Source organism: Orcinus orca, chromosome 12, assembly GCF_937001465.1.
Source record: "Orcinus orca chromosome 12, mOrcOrc1.1, whole genome shotgun sequence".
Classification (NCBI taxonomy): domain Eukaryota; kingdom Metazoa; phylum Chordata; class Mammalia; order Artiodactyla; family Delphinidae; genus Orcinus; species Orcinus orca.
Window position 1 is genome coordinate 10,131,223 of NC_064570.1, and position 27,224 is coordinate 10,158,446.

Genomic DNA, 27,224 nt, shown 5'->3' on the forward strand with positions numbered 1-27,224 from the left:
ACCTAAATTTAAAATATCCTTTCCAAAAAGAAAACAATATAAACCTATAAAGTATCCACTTCGAGAATGGACCAAATCACCCCCCTGCCTCCTCAGGAACGCCCTAACGGAAAGAGTACGATCTAGGACAGCTGACACAGCAGGCAGGGCTCCGTGACAGGTGCTGTGCACACTCCACCTTTATAATAACCCCAGGAGATGGTCCCTATTATCTATCACCTTGTTTTTTACCACGAGGAAACAAAATCTTACACAATGTGCATAGCTAGTGTCTGAGCACATTGCTAGCATCTCTACGTGATGGACAAATCTTCATTTCCACCCTAACTGTACTCTACAGACAACTGTAAGCTTTGAGCACTATCATAAGGATTTGATGTAATTTTAACTTTTTAAGGTATTATCCTAGCTTCCACCTATTCTCCTCAATTCCCTTTTCAAAAATTATGAATCTTAAGTATTTTGTATGTGGGATACTTCCAAAACATTCAATTATAATATTATGAATTAAAAAGTATTCAAACGCCCACAAGTCTGAATACAAGGCCACTCTACCTACTACTCGTTAACATCAAATAGTCATTTAAGGTCCACAGGCTGATGGAAAACAAGATAAAGAGACCCATCTTGCCTCCTCAGATTATGTTCGCTTAAGGATCCTCTGCTGGTTCCTCTCTTTCCCTCCAAGGACTCCACGCAGACTCCTGGATGGTGATGATTCCCGAATCTCTCTACTTCAAGTCCCATATATCTTAACTGCATTATGAAGGAGTCCCTTGTACTCAAGGAGTCCCTTGTATGTCAAAAAATGACTCTCTTAACTGTCCTCCTCAAATCTGATCCCCTTCCTTCAAGGGCCACCTGGTCAAGGGCATCCCCATCCACATGGACTTCTCAGAGTCCTTCCACACCCCTTATCTCTCTCACCATCCATATAGACCTGACACATGACCAGACCTAAAATCACTGTCAACTCCACGCCCTTCATCTTCCCTGCAGCTGTCAGCTCCTTTACACTACAGCCTCTTGCCCGCCACGCCACCAGAGCAGACTTGCTAAAACACAAACGGCCACGGTGCGCTACTGCCTGGTAAGGCCTCCCCCGTGGCGCCTACAGAATGAAGCCCACAGTCCTTGCTCCGGCACAGAAAAGCTCATCAAACAACCTCCAGCTGCCACCCCAGCTTCATCTTGGCCTTCCCCCGGGCCCACTGCAAGTCCTCAGCTTCACGCACTTGACTGCTCACAGGCTTCCACAGGGCCACCTGCCTGCACGTGCAACTCTCTCAGTCCAGGTGGGTGCCCTTCCTTCTGTGTCTGCAAAGCATCGCTGCCTTCAAGATCCTGCTAGAAATTAACTCCTCCATTCCCCCAAACAACTACCTCACAACTTCAGATGTATTCTTAAAATACAGCATTATAAATTCTTGAACTATTTGTTTGTGTATCTCCTGAACTGGACTCTTACTTCCTCTTGGGTTCCCAGCACTGAGCACCGACAGGTACTCAAAAGCCTGGTGAATTACTGACTGAATGCCTTCCAAGAGCTTACACTTAGAATTAGACACAGCCATACAAAATAAATGTATGAGGACAAACATAAAACTGAACAAAACTTGGGCTCATGTCCAAGAATATTTATCATGTTAACAGCTACACTGCCTGGTAGCAATATGCTACAAAACACATTTTGCTGTTTGTTACTGGCAGTCTTACGGCAAAAAGATGACTATGAAAGAATGTAGTAAAAAAAAAAACAAGCAAAAAAACCTGGAAATTAAGAGGCAGGGAAAAGACTATCGTGATCATCAGTGGTGTCGTCAAAAACGAGAAAAATCAAGACATCCTTTACCTCCTAACGGTCAGAACAGCAATGAGATATTCTTGCAGGAAAAAAATCTGATAATGAGTTTGATAAAGCCTGTATATCTAACTACCAACTTATAGGAAACTAAAAAGGGCTGAGGACTACATTAAGCCATAGCAAATCAATCAGCAAATCTCAAACTGTGGGAACCTCTACTAGAAAAATGACCTAGTTTCTTCAACAAGTTAAGCTGTAACAGCAGAAAGGAAAGGAGAGAGGAAGAGAGGGAGAGATGAAGAGATGAAGAAAGAGGAAAACTATAGAGATGAAAAGGTATCAACCAATTATGAGAGTGGATTTTATTTGGACCTTGACTCAAACTACCCCACGATGTAAATTAAACAGAAACATGTAATCCATTTATGAAACTACTGGAAATTTGAACACTGGATAATTGGTATGAAAAATATTCTTTAAATGTGATAACTGTAGTATGTTTGTGTTTCTTTTTTTAAGCCCTTTATTTTTTAGAGCTATATACTGAAATATTGACAGATTAAATGATACAATAGCTGGGATTTACTTCAAAATAATATTGAGGGCGGGGATTGGGGGGGTGAAGGAAGAGCAAATGTACATACAACAACACTGGCCATATAATCGTTGAAGGCTGAGCGATGGGTGTGTGGGGCTCGTTATATTTTTGTCTACTTCTGTTCATTGTTTGAAAATGTCCATTTAAAGTAAAATGGAGTTAATGGTATGAAAGACGAATTCAGGAATCCAGAACTGGGACTGAGGCTGTGGTACTGACTCCGGCTTACACCTGCAAGACCACAAAACTTCTGAATTGGTCCCTTGCCTGCAATCCTCAATCTCCCAAGAAAGCCCACTATGCGTTGACCATTTACTCTTTCACAGTTTCTTAACCTCTCCCCATTTTATCTTTAACATGTTTGCTGTACTATTTAATCCTAACACTTAACTGTCTTAAAAAAAAAAAAAATCGGACTTCCCTGGTGGCGCAGTGGTTAAGAATCGGCCTGCCAATGCAGGGGACACGGGCTCGAGCCCTGGTCTGGGAAGATCCCACATGCTGCACAGCAACTAAGCTGTTGCTCCACAACTACCGAGCCTGCGCCCTGGAGCCCGCGAGCCACAACTACTGAGCCCGTGCACCACAACTCCTGAAGCCCGCGTGCCTAGAGCCCATGCTCTGCAACGAGAGAAGCCACCGCAATGAGAAGCCCATGCACCGCAACGAAGAGTAGCCCCCGCTCGCCGCAACTAGAGAAAGCCCGCGTGCAGCAATGAAGACCCAACGCGGCCAAAAATAAATAAAATTTTAAAAAATTAATAAATCAATCAAAATAAATCCTTAAAAGCATTAAAAAAAATCCCTCCATAATCTTAACCAAATTAACCTTCCCAGTTTCATTTTCCCCTAGATCCCCAGGTAAAACCTCCTTATATTGACTCTGACCCTTTCTGGACCTCATCTCCTGATCAAGATGCCCTCCTTGCCTAAATCTGCCACTCTTACACTGACTTTGGCTCAGCCTCTTAAAGGCCCAGTGTCCAATTTCACTGACTCCAAAATGCCTTTTCCAGCCACAGATCTCGCCAGAGACCACAAACACTTGAGTCAAACCAACCCAAGCTCAAATTCCAACTTCTGGACTATTCACTAGCTGTGCAACCCTGAACAAATTTTCCTGAGTTGTTTCCTGCTCTGGAAACTATATCAGATTGAGCGGCGCTGAGAAGGCTCAGGGTACAGTGCCTCCTTCCCTCCCAGTGCCTCTGCAGCTTAGGCACATGGTACTTCAAGAACAGGGGCTGAATGGGGTTTCTTATATATCACGACCGCTATCTTTTAGGATAATGGTAAGTCACTTTAATTCTAAGTCCATATCAATACTTTCCCCTGCATCTTCCCTCACCCTTGCTCCAAAAATCTTTTACATCAGATTAAAAAAAATCACAGGACCAAAGCTCATATGGTTTTTTTTACTGCTACTGATTCCACAGGCAGACGCTAAGCTTATATTAAAGCCTTATTATCTGTAATACACTAGATATACTGATGAGTCCAAAGGCTAGATTCAGAATATTGTTAATTTTCTATTAACTGAAAGGAATAATTATTTCCATTAAAAAAGAACCATTCTAGAAAAAGAACAGGCTTATCCAAACTACTTTGTTATTTTCTTTCTGATGAGTCTCATTAATATTGATAATAGATCCCTCGCTACCACTGTAGCCTGCCATCAACAAGAATGTCACTATGACACGGGACTTACCAGTATACCTGAGGCTGCAGCTGCCCCCACGCCTGCAGTAAAGGGGCATGAGAGGACTGGAGATTAGAGAGAGGAGCCAGCAAGAGCAGCTGCCTCTCTTACGTTAATCAAGTTAGGACCCTGGAGGCCACTACTCTGGCATTCAAGACTTAAGAAAATCCTTTATTTTATTTTGGTTTTTGCAAGAACTTCTTCCTAAACTAACAAGGGGTCCAGAGTGAGAAGGGAAGCTACGTGGTTACCTAAATTTCACTTCTCCTAAAATACTAAAGAGAAATATGAAGATACTCAAGAGCTAAGGAGTAAAGTAATTAAGATTTTTAATAGATTAATTAATTTTATTAAACTCACAAAGCAAATGAGCCACAGTAAATGTTCAGCTGTACTTTTTATAGGGAAAAATAGTGTATGTAATTAATAATAATAATAATAATACACAGAGCAAAAAGAAAACCCAGCTCTGTAACTTATCACTTAAAGAATTTCCTCATCCATAAAAACAAGATAACAGGAACTTATCTCCAAAAGTTCTATGAATTTTTAAAGGAGGGACTAAGCAATGAGCACTGTGCTTGACACATTTAAATGTTCAATAAATGTCAGCTATTGTTATTTACATTATCTAAAACCACATTTAAGAATAAGAATCAAAATTTTCACTGAACCACTGGAACGTCATCCTGTGACCACGATGCTGCTGACAGCAGCAGCTAACAATTATGTAACGTTTACTCTTCACCAGGCACTCCTGAGAGTACTTTACTCACTGAATAAACGCTTATGGTCTCGACATCAACTCCACGAAATAAGTACTATTTTCAGATGAAGAAACTGAGGCACAGAGGTTGAGAAACTCGCCCAAAGTCCAAACTACAGAGTCAGAAACTCTGGGCGTACAGTTCAACAATGTGTGTTTTAACAGGCCTTCCAGGAGATTCTAGTGCTCACTAAAATTGGAAAAACCCTGGGTGAACAATTGCAAAGGCCCGTAACAGTGGCCTTAAGACCTGAATTTCAGCCCATCTCTGAAACAAAATGCATCTCTACTGTAAACAACAATAAAGAAGACAGTAAACCCTAGGGAACTATATTCAACCTCCTGTGATAAGCCATAATGGAAAAGAATATGAAAAAGAATGTATATATTTGTATAACTGAGTCACTTTGCTGTACAGCAGTAATTAACACACTGTAATTCAACTATACTTCAAAAAAAATAAATAAAATAAAACAGAGTTGGGATCAAAACCAAGCCCCACCACATTCAGGCATAACTTGCTGTAGGACCTCTGAGGGTCATTGTTAACATAATATAGGAGGTAACATCCATCTGCCATGCTAGAGTACAAGATTGGAAAGCTCTGGTTAGTATTTCTGCTCTCCATGGCTCTCAAACTTTGGAAGGCATCAGAATTGCCCGCTGGAGTTAAATGCAGATCCCCAGCTACTCCCCACCCCCTCAAACAGTTTTGGAGTAAGAGAACTTACTTGAGCAAACACTCCAGGTGATTGTGATGCAGACAGTCCCTTTTTTTCTTTTTAGGAAACCACAGGTGTACACGTATCCAATGGCTCCGCCTTACCCTACTTCGAGCTCTATCTTTCCTTCACCTCCCAAGGCTAAATAATGCAAAGAGATATGCATCCACTCCTCTCCCCAAAGTCTAGCACTCTAAGGAAAATCAGTCAGTGGACTGGAGCTGGTTCTGCTATCCTTCCAGGAAAAAAGGTGGTCACTGCCCACACTAGCAATGCAGTTCTAAAAGTAACCCTATGTTTCAAACATCTGCAGATAATCATCTTCTGGAATACATATACATAGAGTTTGTTACCCTAAGAACTTTTAAAAATCAAAGAAATTGATGAAGGAAGAATTTTACTGTTATATATGTAAGTTATGTTTTACTTTATTTTCTATACTTCAACAAATTGAAATGAGCATTTAAAGACAAATGAAGACAGCTGAGAGTAGCAAAAAATCCAGGAAAAATAAAAATTCCTCAATCTCCCTAGTGTCAGAATTTAAATATCAAACAAAGAGAATTGTATGAACAAATATAATGAGCCTCGATGATGCTTCTAACTGCATAACCTATTCTATCCTCAACTTCATCCCTCAGTCCCAATGGGGCGTCAGAGGAGAGAGAAAGTTGAAGGGGTATGAAGAGAACCACATCAGGTGTGAGTGCCAGTTCCTCGCGATATCCCCCTCTGCAGAGGAGGGGCTTCCTCCCCCACCTGCTCGCCGAGTCTGGGCAACTAGGATAAAGAGCTAGAGAACAAGTCCCGAGTGTACCCAAGTGTCCGGGCATCCAGTTCAATCCCATGGCTCCATCTCTATTGGAGACGGAGATGGAGATGGGGGAGAGGGGAAAGAAAAAAGTGAGGAAAAGAACTTTAAAAAGCTCACTCACTACTACAGCTACGTTAGAAACAGGGAATGGTGTGGAGCTTAAATGATTTTTAGACCAAATCCTGCTCTCGTGTTTGAGATTTTTCTTCAGCTTTTCATAAAACGTATCTTAAACAATGTAAGGTTTTCCTCTTCTATCACCACAGCAGACAGTCACAGCCAGCTGATTTGATCTTCTGCACATTTCTAAGGAAGCCTGATGCTCTGACGAGCAGCCTGCGGGACAGGTCGGAGCACAGCCTAACCCGGGGCCAGGCTGCACACACATCCCAGGCCCGCCTGGGGCTTTCCTCTTCTCAGGAGGGAGCTTCCATCACCTTTCCAGAAGTAAATTAAGTACTGAAAATATGGTTATTGCTCTATAATTCCTCACTTCCTGGCTCTGTTTTCCTTTAATTCTGGTACTTGAAAGGAAGAAAATTATTTTAAAAATATTCTGAACATGAATATGAATAGCATTATCAAATTATAGTCCAATGCAGTTAGAGTCCCAGGTACAATCCGAAACATAAAAAGAATAACTATTGAAAGTTTTCCATCAGAGAGCCAAAAATGCTTTATTACTGGAAACAATCTGTGCAAGATGTGAGAATTTTCTCTTCCTTTTCTCCACTTTTAATAAAATAAAAGCAAAGACCCAGGCAGGCATAGTTGCATAGGACCACCCTGATTTTTACAGCAATTAAAACCAAAACATTCATAGCAAATTTTAACATTATCAAAAAGTTTTTCTTCATTCTCCAGTAGTTTTTTCTATTTGCTTATTTAAGAAGCTTTCAGGAATAACAAGAACCAAAACAAAACACACACACGAATATACACACGGAACTGACCATTCTACATAAACTGAAACTTTCATGGCAGCAAGTTACATGTATAGTATATTCAAAATTAGTGCTACATTTTTAATATACTGCTCTGTCTCCCACGGGACAAAAAAGTAGGAGAGAGGGGAAAAGTTGCCACTTTCTCATTCCTGTCCTCCTAACCTCTGACCCCTACCCTCCCCCCCAGCCAAGAGCCTTGCCAAGCAGGCCCTGAGCACCACGTGAGCTCCCAGGAACGTCTCCAACCTGAGTCTAGAAGCAGTTATGCGGTTGGTTACCCAAGCAAACAAGCAGAAATCAGTCTAGGAGTGGGTCTTGCTCTGACCTGAAAGCAACTCAAAAGTTTTCTCCTCAGATGCTCACAAGCTCTTTAAACATAAAAGGAAATCCCCAGCCCTGGTTCAAAGCCTAGGACAACTGCGAGCCTGGTCAGCAAGAAAGAAAGAGAGTCAAATGCAAAGGAAACCCCAGGCTTCACTAGCAATCTCCTTTAAAACAAATAATACCTTTATCAACTGACATCCCAAAAGTTTTTATTATCAAGTTAATTAACAGACTCCTGTGTTAATATCTAAATGCTGGGCAATTAATGGCAGCAAATTATAAATGTCCTTGTCTTTGCTCTGACAACAAAATCTTATAAAGCAAACGATATGAGCGCTTCAGTAATGTAACACAGGCCTTCTATGCCTAATTTCCTCCAGAAGCTGCAGAATACAAGTGGCTTATAAATTAACATCCTGTTATATAAATAATAAGAAACAAAGATTAGAATAAATAATTAACAATAAAGGTCTGTGCCACAATGTATCACCGTCAATACACTTAATGTAACATCTGAACTCCTTCAGAGACTTCAGTGGCAAGTTATTAATTCTGAAGTATTTTACCCTCGTTTCCAATGCTATCACCTTCTTTTCAAAATGATGCCCGTTTTCCAAATACTTTGTTTACTGCATCTCCTTCTGAAAAATTCTGTCCACAAAGATGTCCAAATGAAGTGGTATTTTAGAAAATATAATTTAAACACTCGTTTCTACCGACGCACATGTAAGCAGACTTAGACTTCCAACTGGCTTAACTACTGAGCGATGATCCACTGTTACAAGTGAACCGCTGAGCTAGAACTATTTTCTGCTTTAAAAAAATTATTGAAAAATAACCTTTTACTTCATTCTTAATCACTGAGGAAAAGCAATGAAATTCACCAGTTCCAAGCATAATTAATATGTTCCTTCTAAATGACCTTGACTACTGAACCAAACTTAGAGTCTAGTTCGGTATCATTCAGGGTTGGGCATTACCTCTGTTCTCACTAACAAAGAGTTAGCTACCCCAAGATCATTTTTTCTCTCACCAGCAAACTCTTACTCATTCTTCAAGACCTCCTCTGGGACACTTTTACTAGTATCTAGTCATAGCTCGAAAACACACCTCTCCTACTGTACTGTCTGTCATCTGCCCATGTTGACCCTTCTATTCAGCTGGGAATTCCTTCACTTCAGATACAATGTCTTATTAATCACTGGATTCCCAGCATAGAGAACATTCCCAAGCACAAAGGGATTCAATAAACAGTTTATGTTTTGCTTTTCCTGTCTTCTGCAACTTTTCCAATAAGCCTGAGGTTAAAAAAATATATTAAAAAGATAAAAGTTGTACCTTGAGAAGTATACACATTCATAATACCCAATATTTCTCTCAAGAATCTGAGGTAATTCTATCGGCTGGAAAAAAACTATACCTAAAAAGGCAAAGTTTGAAATACTCTCACTGCTTTAAACTAGAGTTTTGTTATTGCTGTTGCTGTTTTAAGATCCTGATATATCCTCTTTAAACTGAGACTTACTTGAATGGAGTTACCTCCTACAAATTTTCTCTAAGGAAAGAAAGATTTTTTTCTAGCTATGGAAACAACAGTGTAGTTTAAAGCCATGAAAACAGTGTTCTGCAAGGCTGCCAACTGTCACAGTCCTGGAAAGGAAGCTGAATCAGCACAAGACCAATGTCAAAGGAAAGGGTATTGACAGACAGTCTGGTTTCCATACCAGGCAACTCCCTTCAGGTTACTCGATTCTTGGAACACTGCCCTTGACACCTAGCAGCTGCTTCCGTTAGGAGCAGTGGGTAGAAGGTCTGGGAGAAACGTGTGCCACAAGAGAAACATGATCTCTTCTCCAGCATCTCACGAGAGTGGAACTGAAGTAGGACAGGAGTTGAGAGGCAAAAGGAAAAAGACGACGAGGCTATAGGTACAAGGAGGAGAGAGGAAGGTAACGAGAGTTTGCTCTCGTTACAGTGAACCAGGAAACAAACCTAACTATAATACTTTATGACCCAAGAATGACAAAATGGAAACTTTGAAACAAAAAATAAAACCATGAAAACTTACGGCATTAAGGGAGGTTTTCTCTACTGTACCAAATTATTAAATCTCAGGTGAAGGAGTTTGAGCAAGTAAGCTAGGATACAAAAATGCTTCCAAGTGGAAGCAACCTCTTCAAATAGCTTTTTTTTTTAAACAAGAACTAAATTTTAAAAGAACTTTAAAATTAACACCTTTTAAAAGCAGGAAATGTCAGCATGCTGAGTAAATAAAATGTTTGGTGACTGGACAGTTCATGTCCGTGTTGTATTAGTTCATCTCTTGGACTACAATAGGAAGAATAAACCAGGCCTACTGTTACTTACTGATTTTTACTGTGTGTGTGTGTGTGTGTGTGTGTACACTTTATTTGCAAACTTAGGATATCTCCACACTTTGGGGTACCTTACTTTTTCTGTTAAACAATTCTGTGAGCATGTTATTTAAAATGTTCAATATTTTCATTGTATAGAATTGCTGTTATATGGTAATAAATCGCATGGATTCAAACCCTGTTCACAATTTTGAGCTGTTCATACAATATAACTCTATCACTCTCATTTGTACCAGTGGAGTTCATTGTTATTACACACATAGATGCAAGCCCCAGACTATTTCACAAGTCTTCTAATGTAGACACATCTGAGCAATATTTTATTATAAACTTTCTGTCCTTTCCATTACATTTATGGCATTATACTGATGTTTGAAACTTTGTATATAGGTAACTAATTATGTATGAACTTTATTTCAGAAAAAAATAAGGAAGCCTAAGTTATTCATATTGATAAGATTTCAAGGGGGCGGTTAGTTGTCACAAGGATAAGGAAATGCAATGAAATTTAAGGGTGTAAGGTAGGAATGCTAGATTGTCCTATGATGTATAAGAGATTGATCCAACAGATCATCATACCACATTCATTTCACAAGACCCAGCATTCATTTAGATGTAAAAACAAACAAAAAGCTAACTATTTGTCTAAGCCTAGAACCCAACTCCATTCTGCATATAAGAACAAACTACTGTTAAAACAACTTTATTGATATACTGAATTTTCTAGGAATAAAACTACCATATATACTGAGGGAAGATTATATTTTGTTTTGGTCGGACTCTGACCAAGAGCTGCTCATCATCTTAAAAGATGACATCTCCACTGACAACCCTGCCTAAGACATCTGAGAGGCTGATACCACACTCCTGCATCAGCCTCATTGTGTAGCTGTCAGGCCCACAATGATCCCACATATACACGCAAGCTTTCATTTCACAAACCTTCAATGTAGTCATGCCCGAGCATTTATTTAGTTAAATACACAATATTTTATTATACACCAATTTCTTTTCACTTTTCCATGTACAGTTAGTGCATTATTGAGAACTGTTTAAAATTTTGTGTAGTAACATAACAGTATCTATGAATTTTGTGTAAGTAACATATTATCTATGAATTTATTTCAAAAGAATAAAGGAGGCAGTAGAAAAGTTTCATTATAGGACTTCCCTGGTGGTGCAGTGGTTAAGAATCAGCCTGCCAATGCAGGAGACACAGGTTTGAGTCCTGGTCCGGGAAGAGCCCACATGCCGCAGAGCAACTAAGCCAATGCACCACAACTACTGAGCCTGTGTTATAGAGACCATGAGCCACAACTACTGAGCCCGCGTGCCACAGCTACCGAAGCCTGCATGCCTAGAGCCCGTGCTCCACAACAAAGAGAAGCCACTGCAATGAGAAGCCCACACACTGCAACGAAGAGTAGCCCCCTCTCGCCGCGACGAGAGAAAGCCCGCACACAGCAATGAAGACCCAGCACAGCCAAAAATATAAACAAATAAATTTATTAAAAAAGTTTCATTATGAAATAGGAATGTACTGTCTGTATGTTCTAAATTATTATATTACATGTTTATATAGTTTTAAACTGTATACAAGATATCAAATAAACAACTAGAAAACAGAAGACAGTACCAGTTCCAGGAGTATGGCAGATTGGATACTCTAAGTGCCTATAATTGAAATATCTAAAATACTTGATAACATGCTTTTTTTTTTTTTTTTTTTTTTTGTGGTATGCGGGCCTCTCACTGTTGTGGCCTCTCCTGTTGCGGAGCACAGGCTCCGGACGCGCAGGCTCAGCGGCCATGGCTCACGGGCCCAGCCGCTCTGCGGCATGTGGGATCTTCCCAGACTGGGGCACGAACCTGTGTCCCCTGCATCGGCAGGCGGACTCTCAACCACTTGCGCCACCAGGGAAGCCCGATAACATGCCTTTTTAAATGGATCACAAACTTGGCATGAATGTGACTGAAACGAAGAACACAGAAAGTAAACCAAGAACATGGAAAGTAAGAGAGCAATAGAAACTGACTTCTGTTATGGGTTTTAACTTTCCATTTGATGACGATACAGGGAACAGGGGAAAGGAGGAATCTAGGGCCCCCCCAAAAGGGAGTAAAATATGAGACAATACCTCTCAAATAACTTAGGGACTAAGAAGGGCTACATCCATCATTTAAGAGCATGAAAACTCACTAAAGAGAAAGGAAAAATACCTGTCTTGAACTTGATACTGAGAGGTAGGAGCAATTAAGAAATGACTCCTTTGAGAATTAGCAACCACAGGCTAACCATCACCAGAGTTTCTGGTCAAAATTAACACTTAATGGTGTGCTCTGTAAAACCTCAAGAAGAGAATTCCATTTAAAATGGTCCCAGAGGCCATATGACCTGAACCCACTGATCAATCTTAATACCAGTTGTGGTAGGACAACGAAATATTAGGATGTTAACATCCTGATGTAACACCCTCACTGCATCACCTAGGAAGTATACAAACCATGTCAGTCAGTAAGGATGTGTAACAAGCCACCCCAAACTTAGTGGCCTAAAGCCACCAGCACGTATTATGCTCACAGATTCGGTGGGTGAGGAATCCGGACAGAGTACAAAAGGGAAAGCCTATCCTCATCACAACGTCTCTACAGCCTCAGCTGGAAGACAGCTGATAGTCACCAGACGGCCTGGGGCTGGAACCTTTTGGAGGCTTCTTCACTCAAAGGGAGGGTCACAGACCCCTCCACTAAACAGAAGCAGTGACCTAAACACAATCACAAACGAAAATGTTTAACTTCAAGCCTTTGGATCTAACTTGCAATTTACAGGAAACAGAGGGGCTAGATGAACAAATTAAGCCACATCAAGGGAAAACAATCAGACAAAGCCATTTCATAGGACAACTGACTCCGTTTTCTCAACATGCCAAAGGCATGAATGGGGGTGGGGTAAAAGAGAACTGTTCCAGATAAAAAGACTTAAGGAGCAAATCAATGTAGTAACCCTGTATGAATTCTGCTTGAAACAAATTAACTATAAATAAGGCATTCTGATGACAACTGGGGATCTCCGAATATGGCTAGGTTAGTAAATGAAAAGAACTTACGGTGGCATGTGAATGCTCATTCTATCATCCTGTTTGTCAGCCTATTAAGAACTTTCTAAGCAATAAAACTTTACAAACTGAAATATGAAATATGATTCCTGATGACTAGTGCCCACAAGCAACTGGCAAAAGCATACAACAATCCTTCTGAGGGAACAGGACACAAACCCAAGCCTCAATAAAACTATTTAAAAAAATGAATGAAGGGAAGTAAGAAAATTCTTAGAACTAAAAGAGAACAAAAATAATGCGCATCAACATTTGAGAGATTTGGGCTTCCCTGGTGGCACAGTGGTTGAGAGTCCGCCTGCCCATGCAGGGGACGCGGGTTCGTGCCCCGGTCCGGGAAGATCCCACATGCCGCGGAGCGGCTGGGCCCGTGAGCCATGGCCGCTGAGCCTGCGCGTCCGGAGCCTGTGCTCTGCGGCGGGAGAGGCCACAACAGTGAGAGGCTCGCGTACCGCAAAAAAAAAAAAAAAAAAAAAAAAAAAAAATTTGAGAGATTTAGCCAAAGTAGTACTTAGGAGGAAATTTTTTAGGCATATTTATTTGGCTTTATCAGACAAAAAGCAAGATATAATCAAAGTAAGAACAGAATTTAATTAAACTTATAAAAAAGAACATGTAATAACGAGGACAGTGACCAAACTTGTTTTGGAAAGACAAACCACTGGCAAGATTAATCAAGATTAATAAAAGAAGTAATAACATTATTAATTAAAATGCTTAACTCTGGATGTTATAAAAATTAAAGAAATAAAGACTATTATGAACTTCAGGTTAATAAACTTGAAAACCTTGATGAAATGGATTCGTATATAGGAATATATATAAGTAAAAAGCTGACTCAAGAAGAATTCGATAACTTGATATGCCTATATTCACAAAAGAAATAAGATCAAAAATCAGGAATGGGACAAAAGTTAAAACATCAAGGGCTACACAATCCTTTATGACTTTACAGATGCTTCTACCAAACACTCCAAAAGCAGGTAATTCCAGACTTTAAAGTCTTCCAGTAAGTTTAAAAAGGGGGTTTCCCTGGTGGCGCAGTGGTTGAAAGTCCGCCTGCCGATGCAGGGGACACGGGTTCGTGCCCTGGTCCGGGAAGATCCCACATGCCGCGGAGCAGCTGGGCCCGTGAGCCATCGCCGCTGAGCCTGCGCGTCTGGAGCCTGCGCTCCATAACGGGAGAGGCCACAACAGTGAGAGGCCCGCGTACTGCAAAAAAAAAAAAAAAAAAAAAGGGACTAGTTTGGGAGTTCCCTGGTGGCCTAGTGGTTAGGATTCTGGGCTTTCACTGCCATGGTCTGGGTTCAATCCCTGGTAGGGAAACTGAGATCCCGCAAGTCACGCAGCAGTGTGGCCAAAAATTTTAAAAAGTGTGGGGGGGGGCGGGGAGAGGGGGCGAGACTAGTGTCTAACTCATTCTGCAAAACTTCGTAATACAGATAACAAAACCACACGAGGATAATTACAGTCCAATCCCTTTTATGAACAGTGATTCAAGAAACCTAAATAAATGTCAGCAGACTGAATTCAGTGATGTGCAAAAAATATGTCATGAGGCTAGGTTTATTCTAGAATGCGTGTTTGGCATAATACTTAAAAAAATGTAATATACCCCAATAACAGATTATAAGAGGGAAAACAAAGTGATCATCCCAAAAGACACACACAAAAAAAACACATAAGATAAAATTCAGCATCCATTCATGATAAATTCTTAGCAACCTAGAAGAAGGGAACTTCCTTATCCAACAATGGGCAGCTACAAAGAAAAGAAAAGAAAAAGAGAGTAAACATTATATTTAATGATGAAATGCTGAAAGCCTTCTTTTAAATCAGAGATTATACAAAAACAGACAGTCCTTTCAAATAATGCATTGAAGAAGCTGTCTGAGGAAGGACAAAAGAAGGGGAGATGGGAGTGTTTTTTTTTTAAGCAATTAAAAAAATAAAATTTGGAAAACATAAGAGAATCTATAAATGATTAGAGTTAGTAGAATTCACAAGAACTTAAAAGGGTCAATGTACAACAAAATTTAATATACCAAGTTCATTATATTTGTATATACCTGAAACAATGAAAAAATGTAATATAATAAAAATATAAAATCTATGTTTACAATACCAAGAAAAATATAACGTATATAGGAATAATTCTAACCAAAAAGTACAACAGTTCTTTTTGAAGAATATTATAAAAGAAATTTAAAACTATCTAAACAAATGAAGAAATGGAGAGAGAAGTCATTCAGGAAGAGGAGGGACAGTGGGGTAGGAATGTGAGAAGAAAAGGAAAATCAGCCCTGAGAACAAGCAGACCGGAGCACCACCCATAGCACATAAGCAGCGCTGAAAGCAGATTTGGACAAGGCCACTTTTTGACAACAAAAATGACTAAACATCTGCCTCTTCTTACTAACACTGTCTTTCTCGAAGTGACTGGTGCTTCTTTACCGATGACAAAGCCCGGACACACTTAAGTCCTGCCTCATGGCTCAAAATTAAGACACCTAACCACCAAATGCTCACAGCTGCTTTGAAGTAGCCAGTCCAGACTGACCCTCACTCCCCTGATACCTCTTAGAACCATCCAGCACACACCCCAACCCCTACCCTATAAACCTCCCAACCCCACACCTTCCGTGAGGCTCCGCAGGGGCGTGTTCTCCCTGGCCCCTAGTAACCCAAGGCAGGTAAACCCAGCTCGTTCTATTACGTGTGTTGCTAATTGTTCAAATGAGGTACTTTTTTTTTTTAACTCTTATTATTTTATAAGCATCACCTATTTCACATAAAACAAAAAAGGAACAATGAAAAAAAATCCCATTATAATAACAACAAAAAAGACAAAATTCTTAGGAAAAAGCACGGTAAAAAATGAAAAGTTTATATGAATAATAAGCAAACACAAATTGCCAAGAGAGCTCTGAAAAGAGTAATGAAGATGTACTAACCCTACCAGATATTAAAACATGATAAAAACAGTACAGTACTGGCACACTAACAGAAGGACCAATGGAAAAGAATAAAAGTCCCAGAATAACCTCAAACACTGTATATAAAGGAAAATTTTAAAAGTTTAAAAGGAAAGATAACAGTAATGGTTAATTTTATGTGTCAAGTTGGAGAGTATTTGGGGATGAAATTAGCATTTAAATCAGTGACCTTGAGTAAAGCAGATTACCCTCCATAATGTGGGTGGGCCTCATCCAATCAGTTGAAGGCCTAAATAGAACAAAAAGACCAGCCCCCCAAGCAAGAGGGAGTTCTCCAGCAGACTGCCTTCAGGCTTCATCTTCACCATCAGCTCTCCTGGGTCTCAGCCTGCTGGTCCATGCTAGATTTTGGACTTTCCAGCTTCCATAACTGTCTGAGTCAATTCCTTAAAATAAAATATCTTCATCCTAACCAATAGGCTAGTTCTCTGGCGAGACCTAATACAAGAAAAGTTACTTAACCAAGTGGTCATCTAGAGAAAAACAAATTATGTTGGATCACACCTCTCTCCATAGATTAGGATAAGTGAAATGTAGAAATTACTCTATGAAAATACTACAAAATAACAGGGGACAGTTCCTTTGTAACTTCAGAGTATGGAAGGTTCATAATCTCACTAAAAATAAAATCCAGATATCATAAAAGAAAACACTGCTAATTCTGACTACATAAACATTTTTTTTAATTCAAAAAACCCTTCTGCATGACAAAAAAAATGTACCACAATTAATGTCAAAAGACAAATGATAAGATGCGGAAGTGAGTAATTCATATCACGGACAGAGGTCTAGTCTCCCTAATATACCTAGTTTTTATTATATAAATCAATTTTTAAGAGACAAACAACTGAATAGAAAAATTCAAGATAAAAAGATATGAACTGACAGTCCAGGAAAAAAGGAAATGTAAACATTTTTACATATGTAAGATGTTCAAAATCACTCATAACAAGAAAAATGTAAATTAAAACTACATTATCAGATTGGTAAAAATCCAGAAGCTTCTTAAAACCATGCTACTGGCACATGGTAGGTACTCTCACACATCGATGGCGGGAGTATTAACTGGCACAACCCCTAAGAGGAACAATCTAGCAATATTTACCAGAATTACAACTGCATATACCCACTGATACAGCCAGGAATTTATCCTACAGATACACTCGGACATTTGTGAAATGACACATACACAGAGCATCATGGCAGTATTGTTTGAATTGCAAATAACTAAAAATAATCTAAATGCCCATCAAAAGAGAACTGGTTAAGTACATTATGATATGTCCATAAAATGGAATGAAGCTATAAAAGAATGGAGGATTGCTTTATGTACTCCTCTGGAAAGAACCACAGAAAATATATTTAAGTGGGTAGGGAAGGGGGAATGACAAAGAACAGAAGAATGTTTACAGTATGTTACAGTGTACCAACATTTGTGTAAAAATAGAGCTAACAATTAAAATATGGTATTTTGCTTCTTTATATAAAGAAACATACAATAAACTAATGAAGTGGTTATCTAGCAAAGGGTGAGGAGGGTGGTGAGCTAGACAAGAGGAACTATGGTGGAGACTGGAATCTGTACCCTTTCCTTGTACTTGTTAATTTTTGAACCATATGAATGTATTATCTAAAACATTACACATTCAAAAATGTTAAAGACACAAAGTATCTTAATGGAACCCTAAAATTACCTTTTGTATCAACCACATTAACAAAAGACACAAAGTCATACTTGCTGATTATCTCCTAATACAAAAATCAACAGACTGTGTATGCTATATCTGGGAACAAAAGGAAAGTCTACAGGAAGGAATGTTCTGTCTGTTACGAAACACTGGCTTCTTACATTAAATACAGTTGAGCTCCTTTGTTTTTTAAATGCATGTGAATTCAGCATTCTAAATTCTTATTAAAATTTGGCTTGATTTTGAAAATATTCTAGTGGTTATTTTTACTTTGTTTTGGGATAGATTTGGGGGGATTATTCGGGTTTTGGAGGTGCTAACTATATCTAAAATGCTAGATCTCATTTCCTAGATAAACTTTCCAAATCTATCTGAACATCAAATTCCCTAAAAAGTAAAACTGTTCCTGTCAAACCAGACCCTCTGATTAGGCTACCTAAATGTCTCAGGCTACCTAAATCTCTCTGATTTCCATTTCTTTGTCCCAGAAGAGTTTACTGAAACTTAAACTTAAAAAATATTTAGACATTCTATAGTTAGGGAGTATGAAAACAAGAAAAAATTTCCAATACACTTTGAGAAATATTTGTATTTCCTCAGTATACACAAAAAAAATGACAGTATTTACATTAAGGAATCATTTTTATATAGTATTTCCTGACATATAATTTATTGTATTCAAGTCAATAAAATAACAGCAGTATCATTCAAAGCATAAAAGAGGCCTAAACTAAGCACATTAAAATAGTATTCATTAAAATAAGATTTGACCTGTAGTATGCTTTAAATATTTAAATATGAAGGATATTAAATAACTAATTGCCATGTGGAAGAAGTCATCAGTGAATGCTTCATAAAGGAAGTAAATTTTGAACTTGGTCTTGAAGGAAATGACAGGCACTCAGAATCCTTAATCAAATTGGTTTTACAATCAGAGATTCATTTTAGCTCACTGAAGGAAAATGAGTAATATAATCTCTCTATTGAGTCCTCCTTAAACTCTGATGACATGACAAAACATTCTGTCTACAGAGAAGCTCAATAAGGCTCTGAAAGCCTAGGAAAAGCCTGTAACTTTATATATCATAAACCCAGACACCAGTCTCTCTCACTTAAAAAGAAACGGTATTGAAAGGTTATTTAATTTTCCCACATTTTAATAAAAGACCAGACTGAATAACTTTGAAATAATGTACATTCCTACCTCTATAAATTGCTTTATATAAAACCAAAATTTTGAAAACATATATGCAAAAAACAAGATTCTACAGATCTTCAATCTCAGCTGTTGTTTTAACATGTTTTCTTTGAAGTCATAAACTCTTTTTGGAACTCAAATAAAAGTCACATGGGAAAAGACTCCAAAGAACCCAAGAAAATACTTAAGAAATCGGCTGAATTTATTAAAATTAAGCTTCATATATTTATATATGTTGCTTAGCATCAACAATCTCTCCAAGCTGTGTAAGTAGCACTTTAAAAACTGAATAGTCAATGTCACTGTCTTCCCCTCTCTTCACCACCCCCAACCCACAAAAATGAAAGAATAGAGGAAAATATAAAATGCAAAGTTACATTTTGATGCTTATGACTATAAGTGCTATGAAAGCTCTATTTGAATTCAGAGTACAGGTCCTGAGCTCATGATACCTTTTAATATCACTCAGCGATAAAACAAGATGAAACTGAATCACTGTACCAAATGCATATGTACTATTTTTCTACAAATCATGTAAGCTGAAATACATAGCCCAATAACCTAAAAGAGTATTTAATGAGGCTAATTTAAACTAGAAAGTGTTTAACATACTTAAAAGTACATGATTCCCTTTAGTATTTTAATATATTGTAATTGAAGTGATTATCTGTCTATAAGCTAGTTTAGGAAGAATAACACTGCCAAAGGCAACAATGTTTCGTCCCAGTAGCACTTACCATTAAAACAAAAACAAATCAAAAGAAGGCTCAACATAAAAACACCATGTATGTGCCAACTAGAAAGATTACATGATCAATAAAACCATTTTCCTGAATAAGCCTCAACGGAGTGACAGAGTACTTTCTGGAAAGATTCAGAACACAAATGACAAAGAACATGAAATGACTGACATTTTCTGCTGTCACTAACCAGTAATGTAAGAAGCTATTAAACTAGTCATTCTTCCCACCCTTCAATCTCAAACATCCATTCGTAAACAAAGAGTTTAGGTTATAGTTCTGCATTTTCTCAAAACTTCAATTTTTCCCACTGAGAACAGAAATGTTTTCAATGGGCCGGGAAGACATCTCAGAACAGAGGCCTGGGGACCAGGACTGTGCTCACCTGCTGCGGCTGGTACCTCTGCTGGGGCTGGGACGGCAGATACTGCGCCTGCGGCTGCTGGCTGTAGTAAGGCTGCTGGCCCTGCTGGCAGTAACCGCTCACACCTGGCTGGCCATACTGAGGCGGCACCTGTTACGGAGTCAAGCGGGGCAAGTGAGAAAGTCAAGACGTGCCATTCAGCGAAATCAAATATGGTTTCAATTCAGCAACAGGAAGTGGGTTCTTTGCTAAGCAACTGAATTCGATATTTTTAATATTCTCCCCATTAGATAAATTGGCATACTGCTTTCTACTCACATACTATCAATGAAGACAAAAAGCAAAGTATTTTTTGAAGCAGAGTTAAATTATCAGACATCAAAAATTGATAATTTCACAAAAATCCAGTGGCAGGGTCGGGGGGAGTTCCTAATACTGACGTCAAAAAATTGTTTCTGCTAGGGCTTCCCTGGTGGCGCAGTGGTTGAGAGTCCGCCTGCCGACGCAGGGGACGTGGGTTTGTGCCCCGGTCCGGGAAGATCCCACATGCCATGGACTGGCTGGGCCCATGAGCCATGGCCGCTGAGCCTGCGCGTCCGGAGCCTGTGCTCCGCAATGGGAGAGGCCACAACAGTGAGAGGCCCACGTAACGCAAAAAAAAAAAAAAAAAAAAAAATTGTTTCCGCTAGAAAGTCAAAGCAGCATTATGCTAATCCATTCTCATGCAACACTCAGATGAAAATGAACTCCAGTCCAAGCTCACTAATACTTTGTAGGATGTTTGTGGTTTGGGGACATGTTTGTTTCAACTAAGGTCAGAATGCCTCAATTACATTTTAGCAGATACCAGTTACAGCAGCAATTCTATTACCCGATACTATTTTGGCTAAAAAGAAACAACACTGCTTTATAATAAAATGAAACCCATTTAGAAAACAATACTATGTATATCAAACAATATAACTATCAATATGAGTTCTTGATGGAAAGATATTCATAGCTATACAAGGGTAGTATTTTCCTAGTTGATAAAACGGTTACTGATATAAAGCAAACCGTACTGTGCTGCAAATACCCGAGTTACAGACAGAATGACCTAAAATCAGTCTTCTCCATTTCTAATTTACATGAGCCTATACAATCCTGAAATCATTGTTCAAACAAAAGTCCTTCCTCATTCAGTAAATACACCACTGATGATATTTTCTGATGTTCTTTCAAATGAGAAATCTATTGACATTTTTTTTCCCCTAATTGAGAGAAAGAACAGGAGAGGAAAAGAAAAACAAGATATCAGGACGGCAAAAAGCACTCCTGGAATGAGAATGGTGAAGTCACTGTGAACACCACAATAGGGTCCATTTGAGAACTGCAAGAACATGATCCCCATAAGCACACATACTTAAGAACTCAGTCATCAGTCCCAGATATACACTTAAAAAACAAATTGACTACAGAATACTGAATGAGGAAAAGAAGAGAGTGAGGAGGAAAATATTAAACACTCTGCCTCTAAGACCAATTAGCACAGTAATTGGCAACATATTCAATGAAGTAAAAGGGAAAAAATGCAGAAAGCTAAAGTTCATATTCCTTTTGACCCGATCTAGATTATTTTCAAGCTGCTAGCAACGCTGACAAAACATTTGGCCACAATGGCTTACAAATGCCTCTCATTTCGCAGACCCCAAGTTAGTAGAACAGACAAGTTTGTATTGAAAACCATGCAACAGCACAGTTGAATTCTTTGCTTTTATTTATTTTACAGCTTGATATCTCATAATGAATGTATGTCCCTGACATAAGCCAAGCCAAAGAATTTCCATAAAATACAACTCCACATGCTAGAATACCATATACTACCACAACACATACCCTTCCGTTCAACACCCATATGTTTGATTTGATATCTAATACTGCATTTCACACAAGCATCTTTGCAGCTTGATTTGAAGCAGTTAGGGTAACACTTTGCCAGTGTTAAAATGACTGTAAAGCTCAGTCAACACAGCCAGCAACTCCCCTGTGAATTGCACTTTAATATGTTGACTTTCTGGTTTACAGAAACCCTTACACACAATATGGAAGTGTGTGTGTGGGGGGGTTCTATTTTCTAAGCAAGACAACAAGAGGACATATTGCAGGAGTCTCCTCACACTAGAGAAGCCATGAACTTACTAGATTCTTTTACTATCTATTCCAACTCCGAAAAGTGGGGAAGCAAGCCGGATGCCGGGGAGGCAGGTAGGCTGGGTGGGAGTGTAAGCAAATCTTCAATGGATCCATAGTGACAAGCTGCAGAACAGAGCAAACGTCAGAGGGGGAACCATCCAAAGCATCTGCTTGGGAGATTTCAGCACTGTCTTCCACAATTAAAAACCTACCTGCTATCCTTTTAAATACATGGTCTAATTATTTGGTACTAACTAACTGGCTAACTAACCTTCTGAGACCCTGGGATAACTGATAGGGCCTAGAGCCAATCAACTGCATTTGGTTTACTGTCCTTATGTGGGAGCCATGACAAAACAGAGATGACTAAGTTCTAGTCTACCTAAAGAATCTCTGTACTAGAAACGTATGAAATCTGAATCCAAGCCCTCCTGTACCTCAGTTGTGTGAATATGATCGATCACATAATGATATGCCTTACATCTCCATCTGCAAAACGGGGTTACCTCCTCTATTAATTCCTATTAATATTATAACCAGCAATATTATAATCCTATCTGGAATGCTACACAATAATTATTACTTATTAAACTAAGTTGTAGTGCTACCTCTACAACATTAATTGTTAACTAAGTGTTATCTTTAAAAAGCAATTTCTAAATATAATACACCTCAGCTGTCAGGAACTAATGTCAATTCTTTAATGGTCAATAATGTTTTTGCTTTAATCAGTTTAGATGTAGGGCTTTCAAAGTTCTATTATATGATTTTCTGATATCTTAAACCAAACAATCATTATTAAGAAACATAAATGGAAGGGCGGAGCCATAATACATGGACTGCCCCAGAGCCTACTGCCGGAAGTTGTCTGCACAAACCCCAGAGAAACTGTGGTCTCGCACTGCCGGCTTCTCACACGGCATCAGGGCCTTCAGCCACACCGCTCCTCACTCAGACCTCCATCTTTCACAGCATCTGCTGAGGACTGAGAAACCCACTACACGGTTATGAAGACCCAAAGGACTAAGCCATGAGGGAAGCATATGAGCTTTTATTGTCTCAAGTTTTGTGAAATCAATTTTGGCTACTAAGAGTCTTTTTGCTTATCTCTTAGTTCTTAACCATATTCAGGGTGAATAAGATTACCAAACTGTTGAATTCAACTGTTCAACAGTTACCAAACTGTTGAAATTTAACCAAGAGTTACTGAGTTTCAGGAACCAAGTGCTGAGAATTGAGGAAACAAAGCACTTCTGTCTCAGATACCACCCGTCCCCTAACCGGCCTAACCCACCATCATTTTCATGCCACTTCTGATTTGATTTTACCACAGGGGAGATTATTAGATTTCGTCAGTTACCCCTTTAATTATGTGTTCATGTGTTTACCGTTTGTCCTCATCACTAGACTACACACTCCTACACCCGTGGTATGCCTCCTGGAAGGGGGCCTGCCACTGAAATGTTTGTTGGATGAATAATGAATGTTGTTCAATGGATTATTAAATCAAGTTATTATTATATAAAACTTCAGCGCTCGCTTCGGCAGCACATATATTATATAAAACTTTAATGATGGAACACATTATAAAACTGAAATGACTTATACCATCCAAGTCTTTGATTCAGCTTCATCCAATAGACAAAAACCCCAAACCTCACGTTGACAGCAGCAGAGGACCCTCGGCTATTACCGGCTAACCCTCGAGGTCATTACTGCCCAGCCAACGCGCTAGACATTTATCACTAAACTAAACCAAATGGAAATCTCCAGAAAATGCCTAAGATCAGGGATTTTCTATTTGTTATGTAAAAATAAGAAAAACAAAAATTTCTCTCATTTCTAAATAAAGAGGATCTTCAAGTGGAACATGCACACACACAGTCACAAAATGTTTTATTCCAATTTTCAAAGAAATGTGAACGCTTTCAAACATTATCGGAGAGGGAAAGTATAGCTAAAAATGATTCGTTTACTTTAAGTATTTATTTTATGAAACTACTCTGATAAAGGACATGAGTATTAACTTTCAAATCTCTGTGTCATGTTAAATGTGCAGAATTCCAGGCCCCATTTTTCATTTTACTTTACCTTGACTCTTTGCTCATACTTCAACACTGAAGAAATGATCAGGTTTATATTCTCATCCTTTTCCTATCTAAAGAAGTTTGAGAAAGCAGTTTCTCCACTAAGTTTCAAGGTGCACTGCCCTACGTCCCAGCAATTCCCCTTGTGAATACATACCCATGAAACACTCACATGTGTCCCAGGAAGGATATTCCATCCAACACTATTTACAAGAGCCAGAAAGAGGAAGCAATCTAATTCCAACACAGTAAGTAAGTGGGAAAAATAGATTTTGCTAGAGTCATACGTGGAATTCTAACCATAAAGTGTACAGTTTAGTGGCATTAAGTAGATTCACATTGCTGTGCGACCATCACATCTATCCATCTTCAGAACCTCACCATCCCCAAATGAAATTCCATTTCCATTAAACAGTAACTCCCCATTCCTATCCCCCACCCCAGTCCCTGGGAACGACCATTCTGCTTTCTGTCCCCATGAATTTGGTCATTCCTTTTGAGTCGGGCTTATTTCACTTAGCCTAATGCCTTCAAGGTTCATCCATGTTCCAGCATGAATCAGTTTCATTCCTTTCTAAGGCTAAAAATATTTCCATTTTAAGTATATACAATATTTTGTCCCATCGTGGGCAATGGGTGGGTTGTTTCTACCTTTTGGTTATTGTGACTAATACTGCTATGAAAACAGGCATACAAATACCTGCTCAAGCCTTTTCTTTCACTTCTTTTGGAAATATACCTAGCCCATAAGTGGAACTGCTGGATCATACGGTAGTTCTATGTTTAATTTTTTGAGAAACCGCCATACTGTTTTTCACAGCAGCAATACCATTTTTTAATTCCTGCCAGCTGTGCACAAGGGTTCTAATTTCTCCACATCCTTGACAACACCTGCTATTTTCTGTTTGTTTTTGTAATAGCCATCCTAATGGGTGTGAAGTGGTGTCACACTCATTATGGGTTTGATTTTCATTTCCCTAATGATTAGTGATTTGAGCATCTTTTGCATGCTTATCAGTCATTTGTTTATCTTACTTGGAAAAATGTATTAAAGTCTTTTGCCCATTTTTTGCTTGGGTTGTTAGGTTTTTGTTGTTGAGTTGTAGGAATGCTTTATATATTCTGTGTATTAATCCCTTATATGATTTGCAAATATTTTCTCCTCTTTTGTGGGTGGCCTTTTTGTTCTCGTGATAGTGTCCTTTGATGCACAAAAGTTTTAAATTTTGATATACTCCAATTTATCTATCTTTTCTTTTGCTGTCTGCGCATTTGGTTTCCATGTCCAATAAATCACCGCCAAATTTAACATCATCAAGCTTTCCCCTAGGTTTTCTTCTAAGAGCTTTAGAGCTTTAGCTCTTATGTTTTTAGGTCTGACCCATTTTGAGTTAATTTTTGCACATAGTGTAAGGTAAGGGTCCAACTTCCTTCTTTTGAAAGACCTGTTGTTCTTACTCTAGTATATAATTTTCGTATCAGCTTCAGATCCTTTTGTTCTAAGAACAGTTTGGTTTGGTATCTACACTTCCCTCTAGAACTATATTAAACGAATACAACACACATTCAACGAACTGTATAATCTGTTTATATGAAGTTCAAAAACAAAATTTATAGCAAAACTAATTTATAGTGATAGTAATCAAAACAGTGCTTGTGGGATATGGGGGCTGGTGAGAAAGAGGGGTGAGGAAACTTCTGGGGTGATGAAAATATTCTGTATCTTAACTGGGATGGTTGGTTCATAGGTGTACCTTATTTGTCAAAACTCATCGAACTGTACACTTAAGGTCTGAGCATTTCATTGTATGTATATTATAACTTTAAAAGTATGTATATACACTTAATAACGAAGAAGGTATCTAAACTTTTGACCTCACGTTTTTTCTAATGTATTTATGTCAAACCATTCCGGCCTTACTTAAACCTAGATGTAAGTTTCCTATTTGATAATAAAATAGTAACTGTTTCTAGGAGCTTAACAGGGAGTTTTCATACTTTCAATTTACATAATTCCAAAATATTACACAGCAATTAATACTGAAACAATCATAATGAGTATGTAAATTCAAATATTTAACGCAAGTCACAGTATGTATAGGAACGATATCCCTTCAACCCAGAATTCTGCTTTTGGGAATTTACCTTAAGGAAAAATATAAAACAAGTGTGCGAAGATATGTGTAGCAAGGAGGTCACTGCACGCCCCTGATACCACCCCCACTCAAAAACAGGGAAGCAGCCTAAATGGTTAAATGTGCCTCCACAGAGACTGGTTTAAAAGGGGAGGGTAATGATATTCTATTCAATAAAATATCACAGAGTCATTAAAATGAATGATTCTAATTGTAGATAATATGTATTGAATAGCAAGAAAGTCTGTCCCTGGATTTTTGAGGTGGGACTTAAGGGGTAGCAGGTTACAAAACCATATATATATTTTTTTTTAATATGAAAATCTGTATATGTGTGGTGAGTAAAGAATTAATAGCCCAGAAGAATATACATCAAATGTTATGTATCATTTCTTAAACCAACTCTGAGTTTTTCCTGAATCTAAAACTAAATGCAATTTATTTTGGATTAATTATTGCTGTCTTTCTAAGAATTATCAAAAAGTATATTATAACAATTTATATTTCACAGCAGAAAGCTTCCTAATTTTTATTTGTTTTCCATCATAAATGTGAGTCCTTCCAGATAAATTCTACAAAAAAAAAGGAAGGCAAAAAGCATAGGAAAAATGAGTTCACAACAGCTACATTTTAGTCACTACTCTGGCATATTCTGCTGGCTTCTGACTTTACAGAAAGA

At 38.6% G+C, this 27,224-nt stretch overlaps 1 protein-coding gene across 4 annotated transcripts in view; it reads right to left on the reverse strand.

The window, feature by feature from the left end:
• ARID1B (AT-rich interaction domain 1B) overlaps positions 1–27,224 on the reverse strand; it is a 412,194-nt gene that overhangs the window by 263,594 nt on the left and 121,376 nt on the right. For all 4 annotated transcript variants that reach the window (XM_033404288.2, XM_033404280.2, XM_033404248.2 and 1 more), the window contains one exon: positions 20,173–20,301. In XM_033404288.2, coding sequence (XP_033260179.2) covers positions 20,173–20,301 — 129 coding nt within the window. The remainder of the gene's footprint in view (positions 1–20,172; positions 20,302–27,224) is intronic.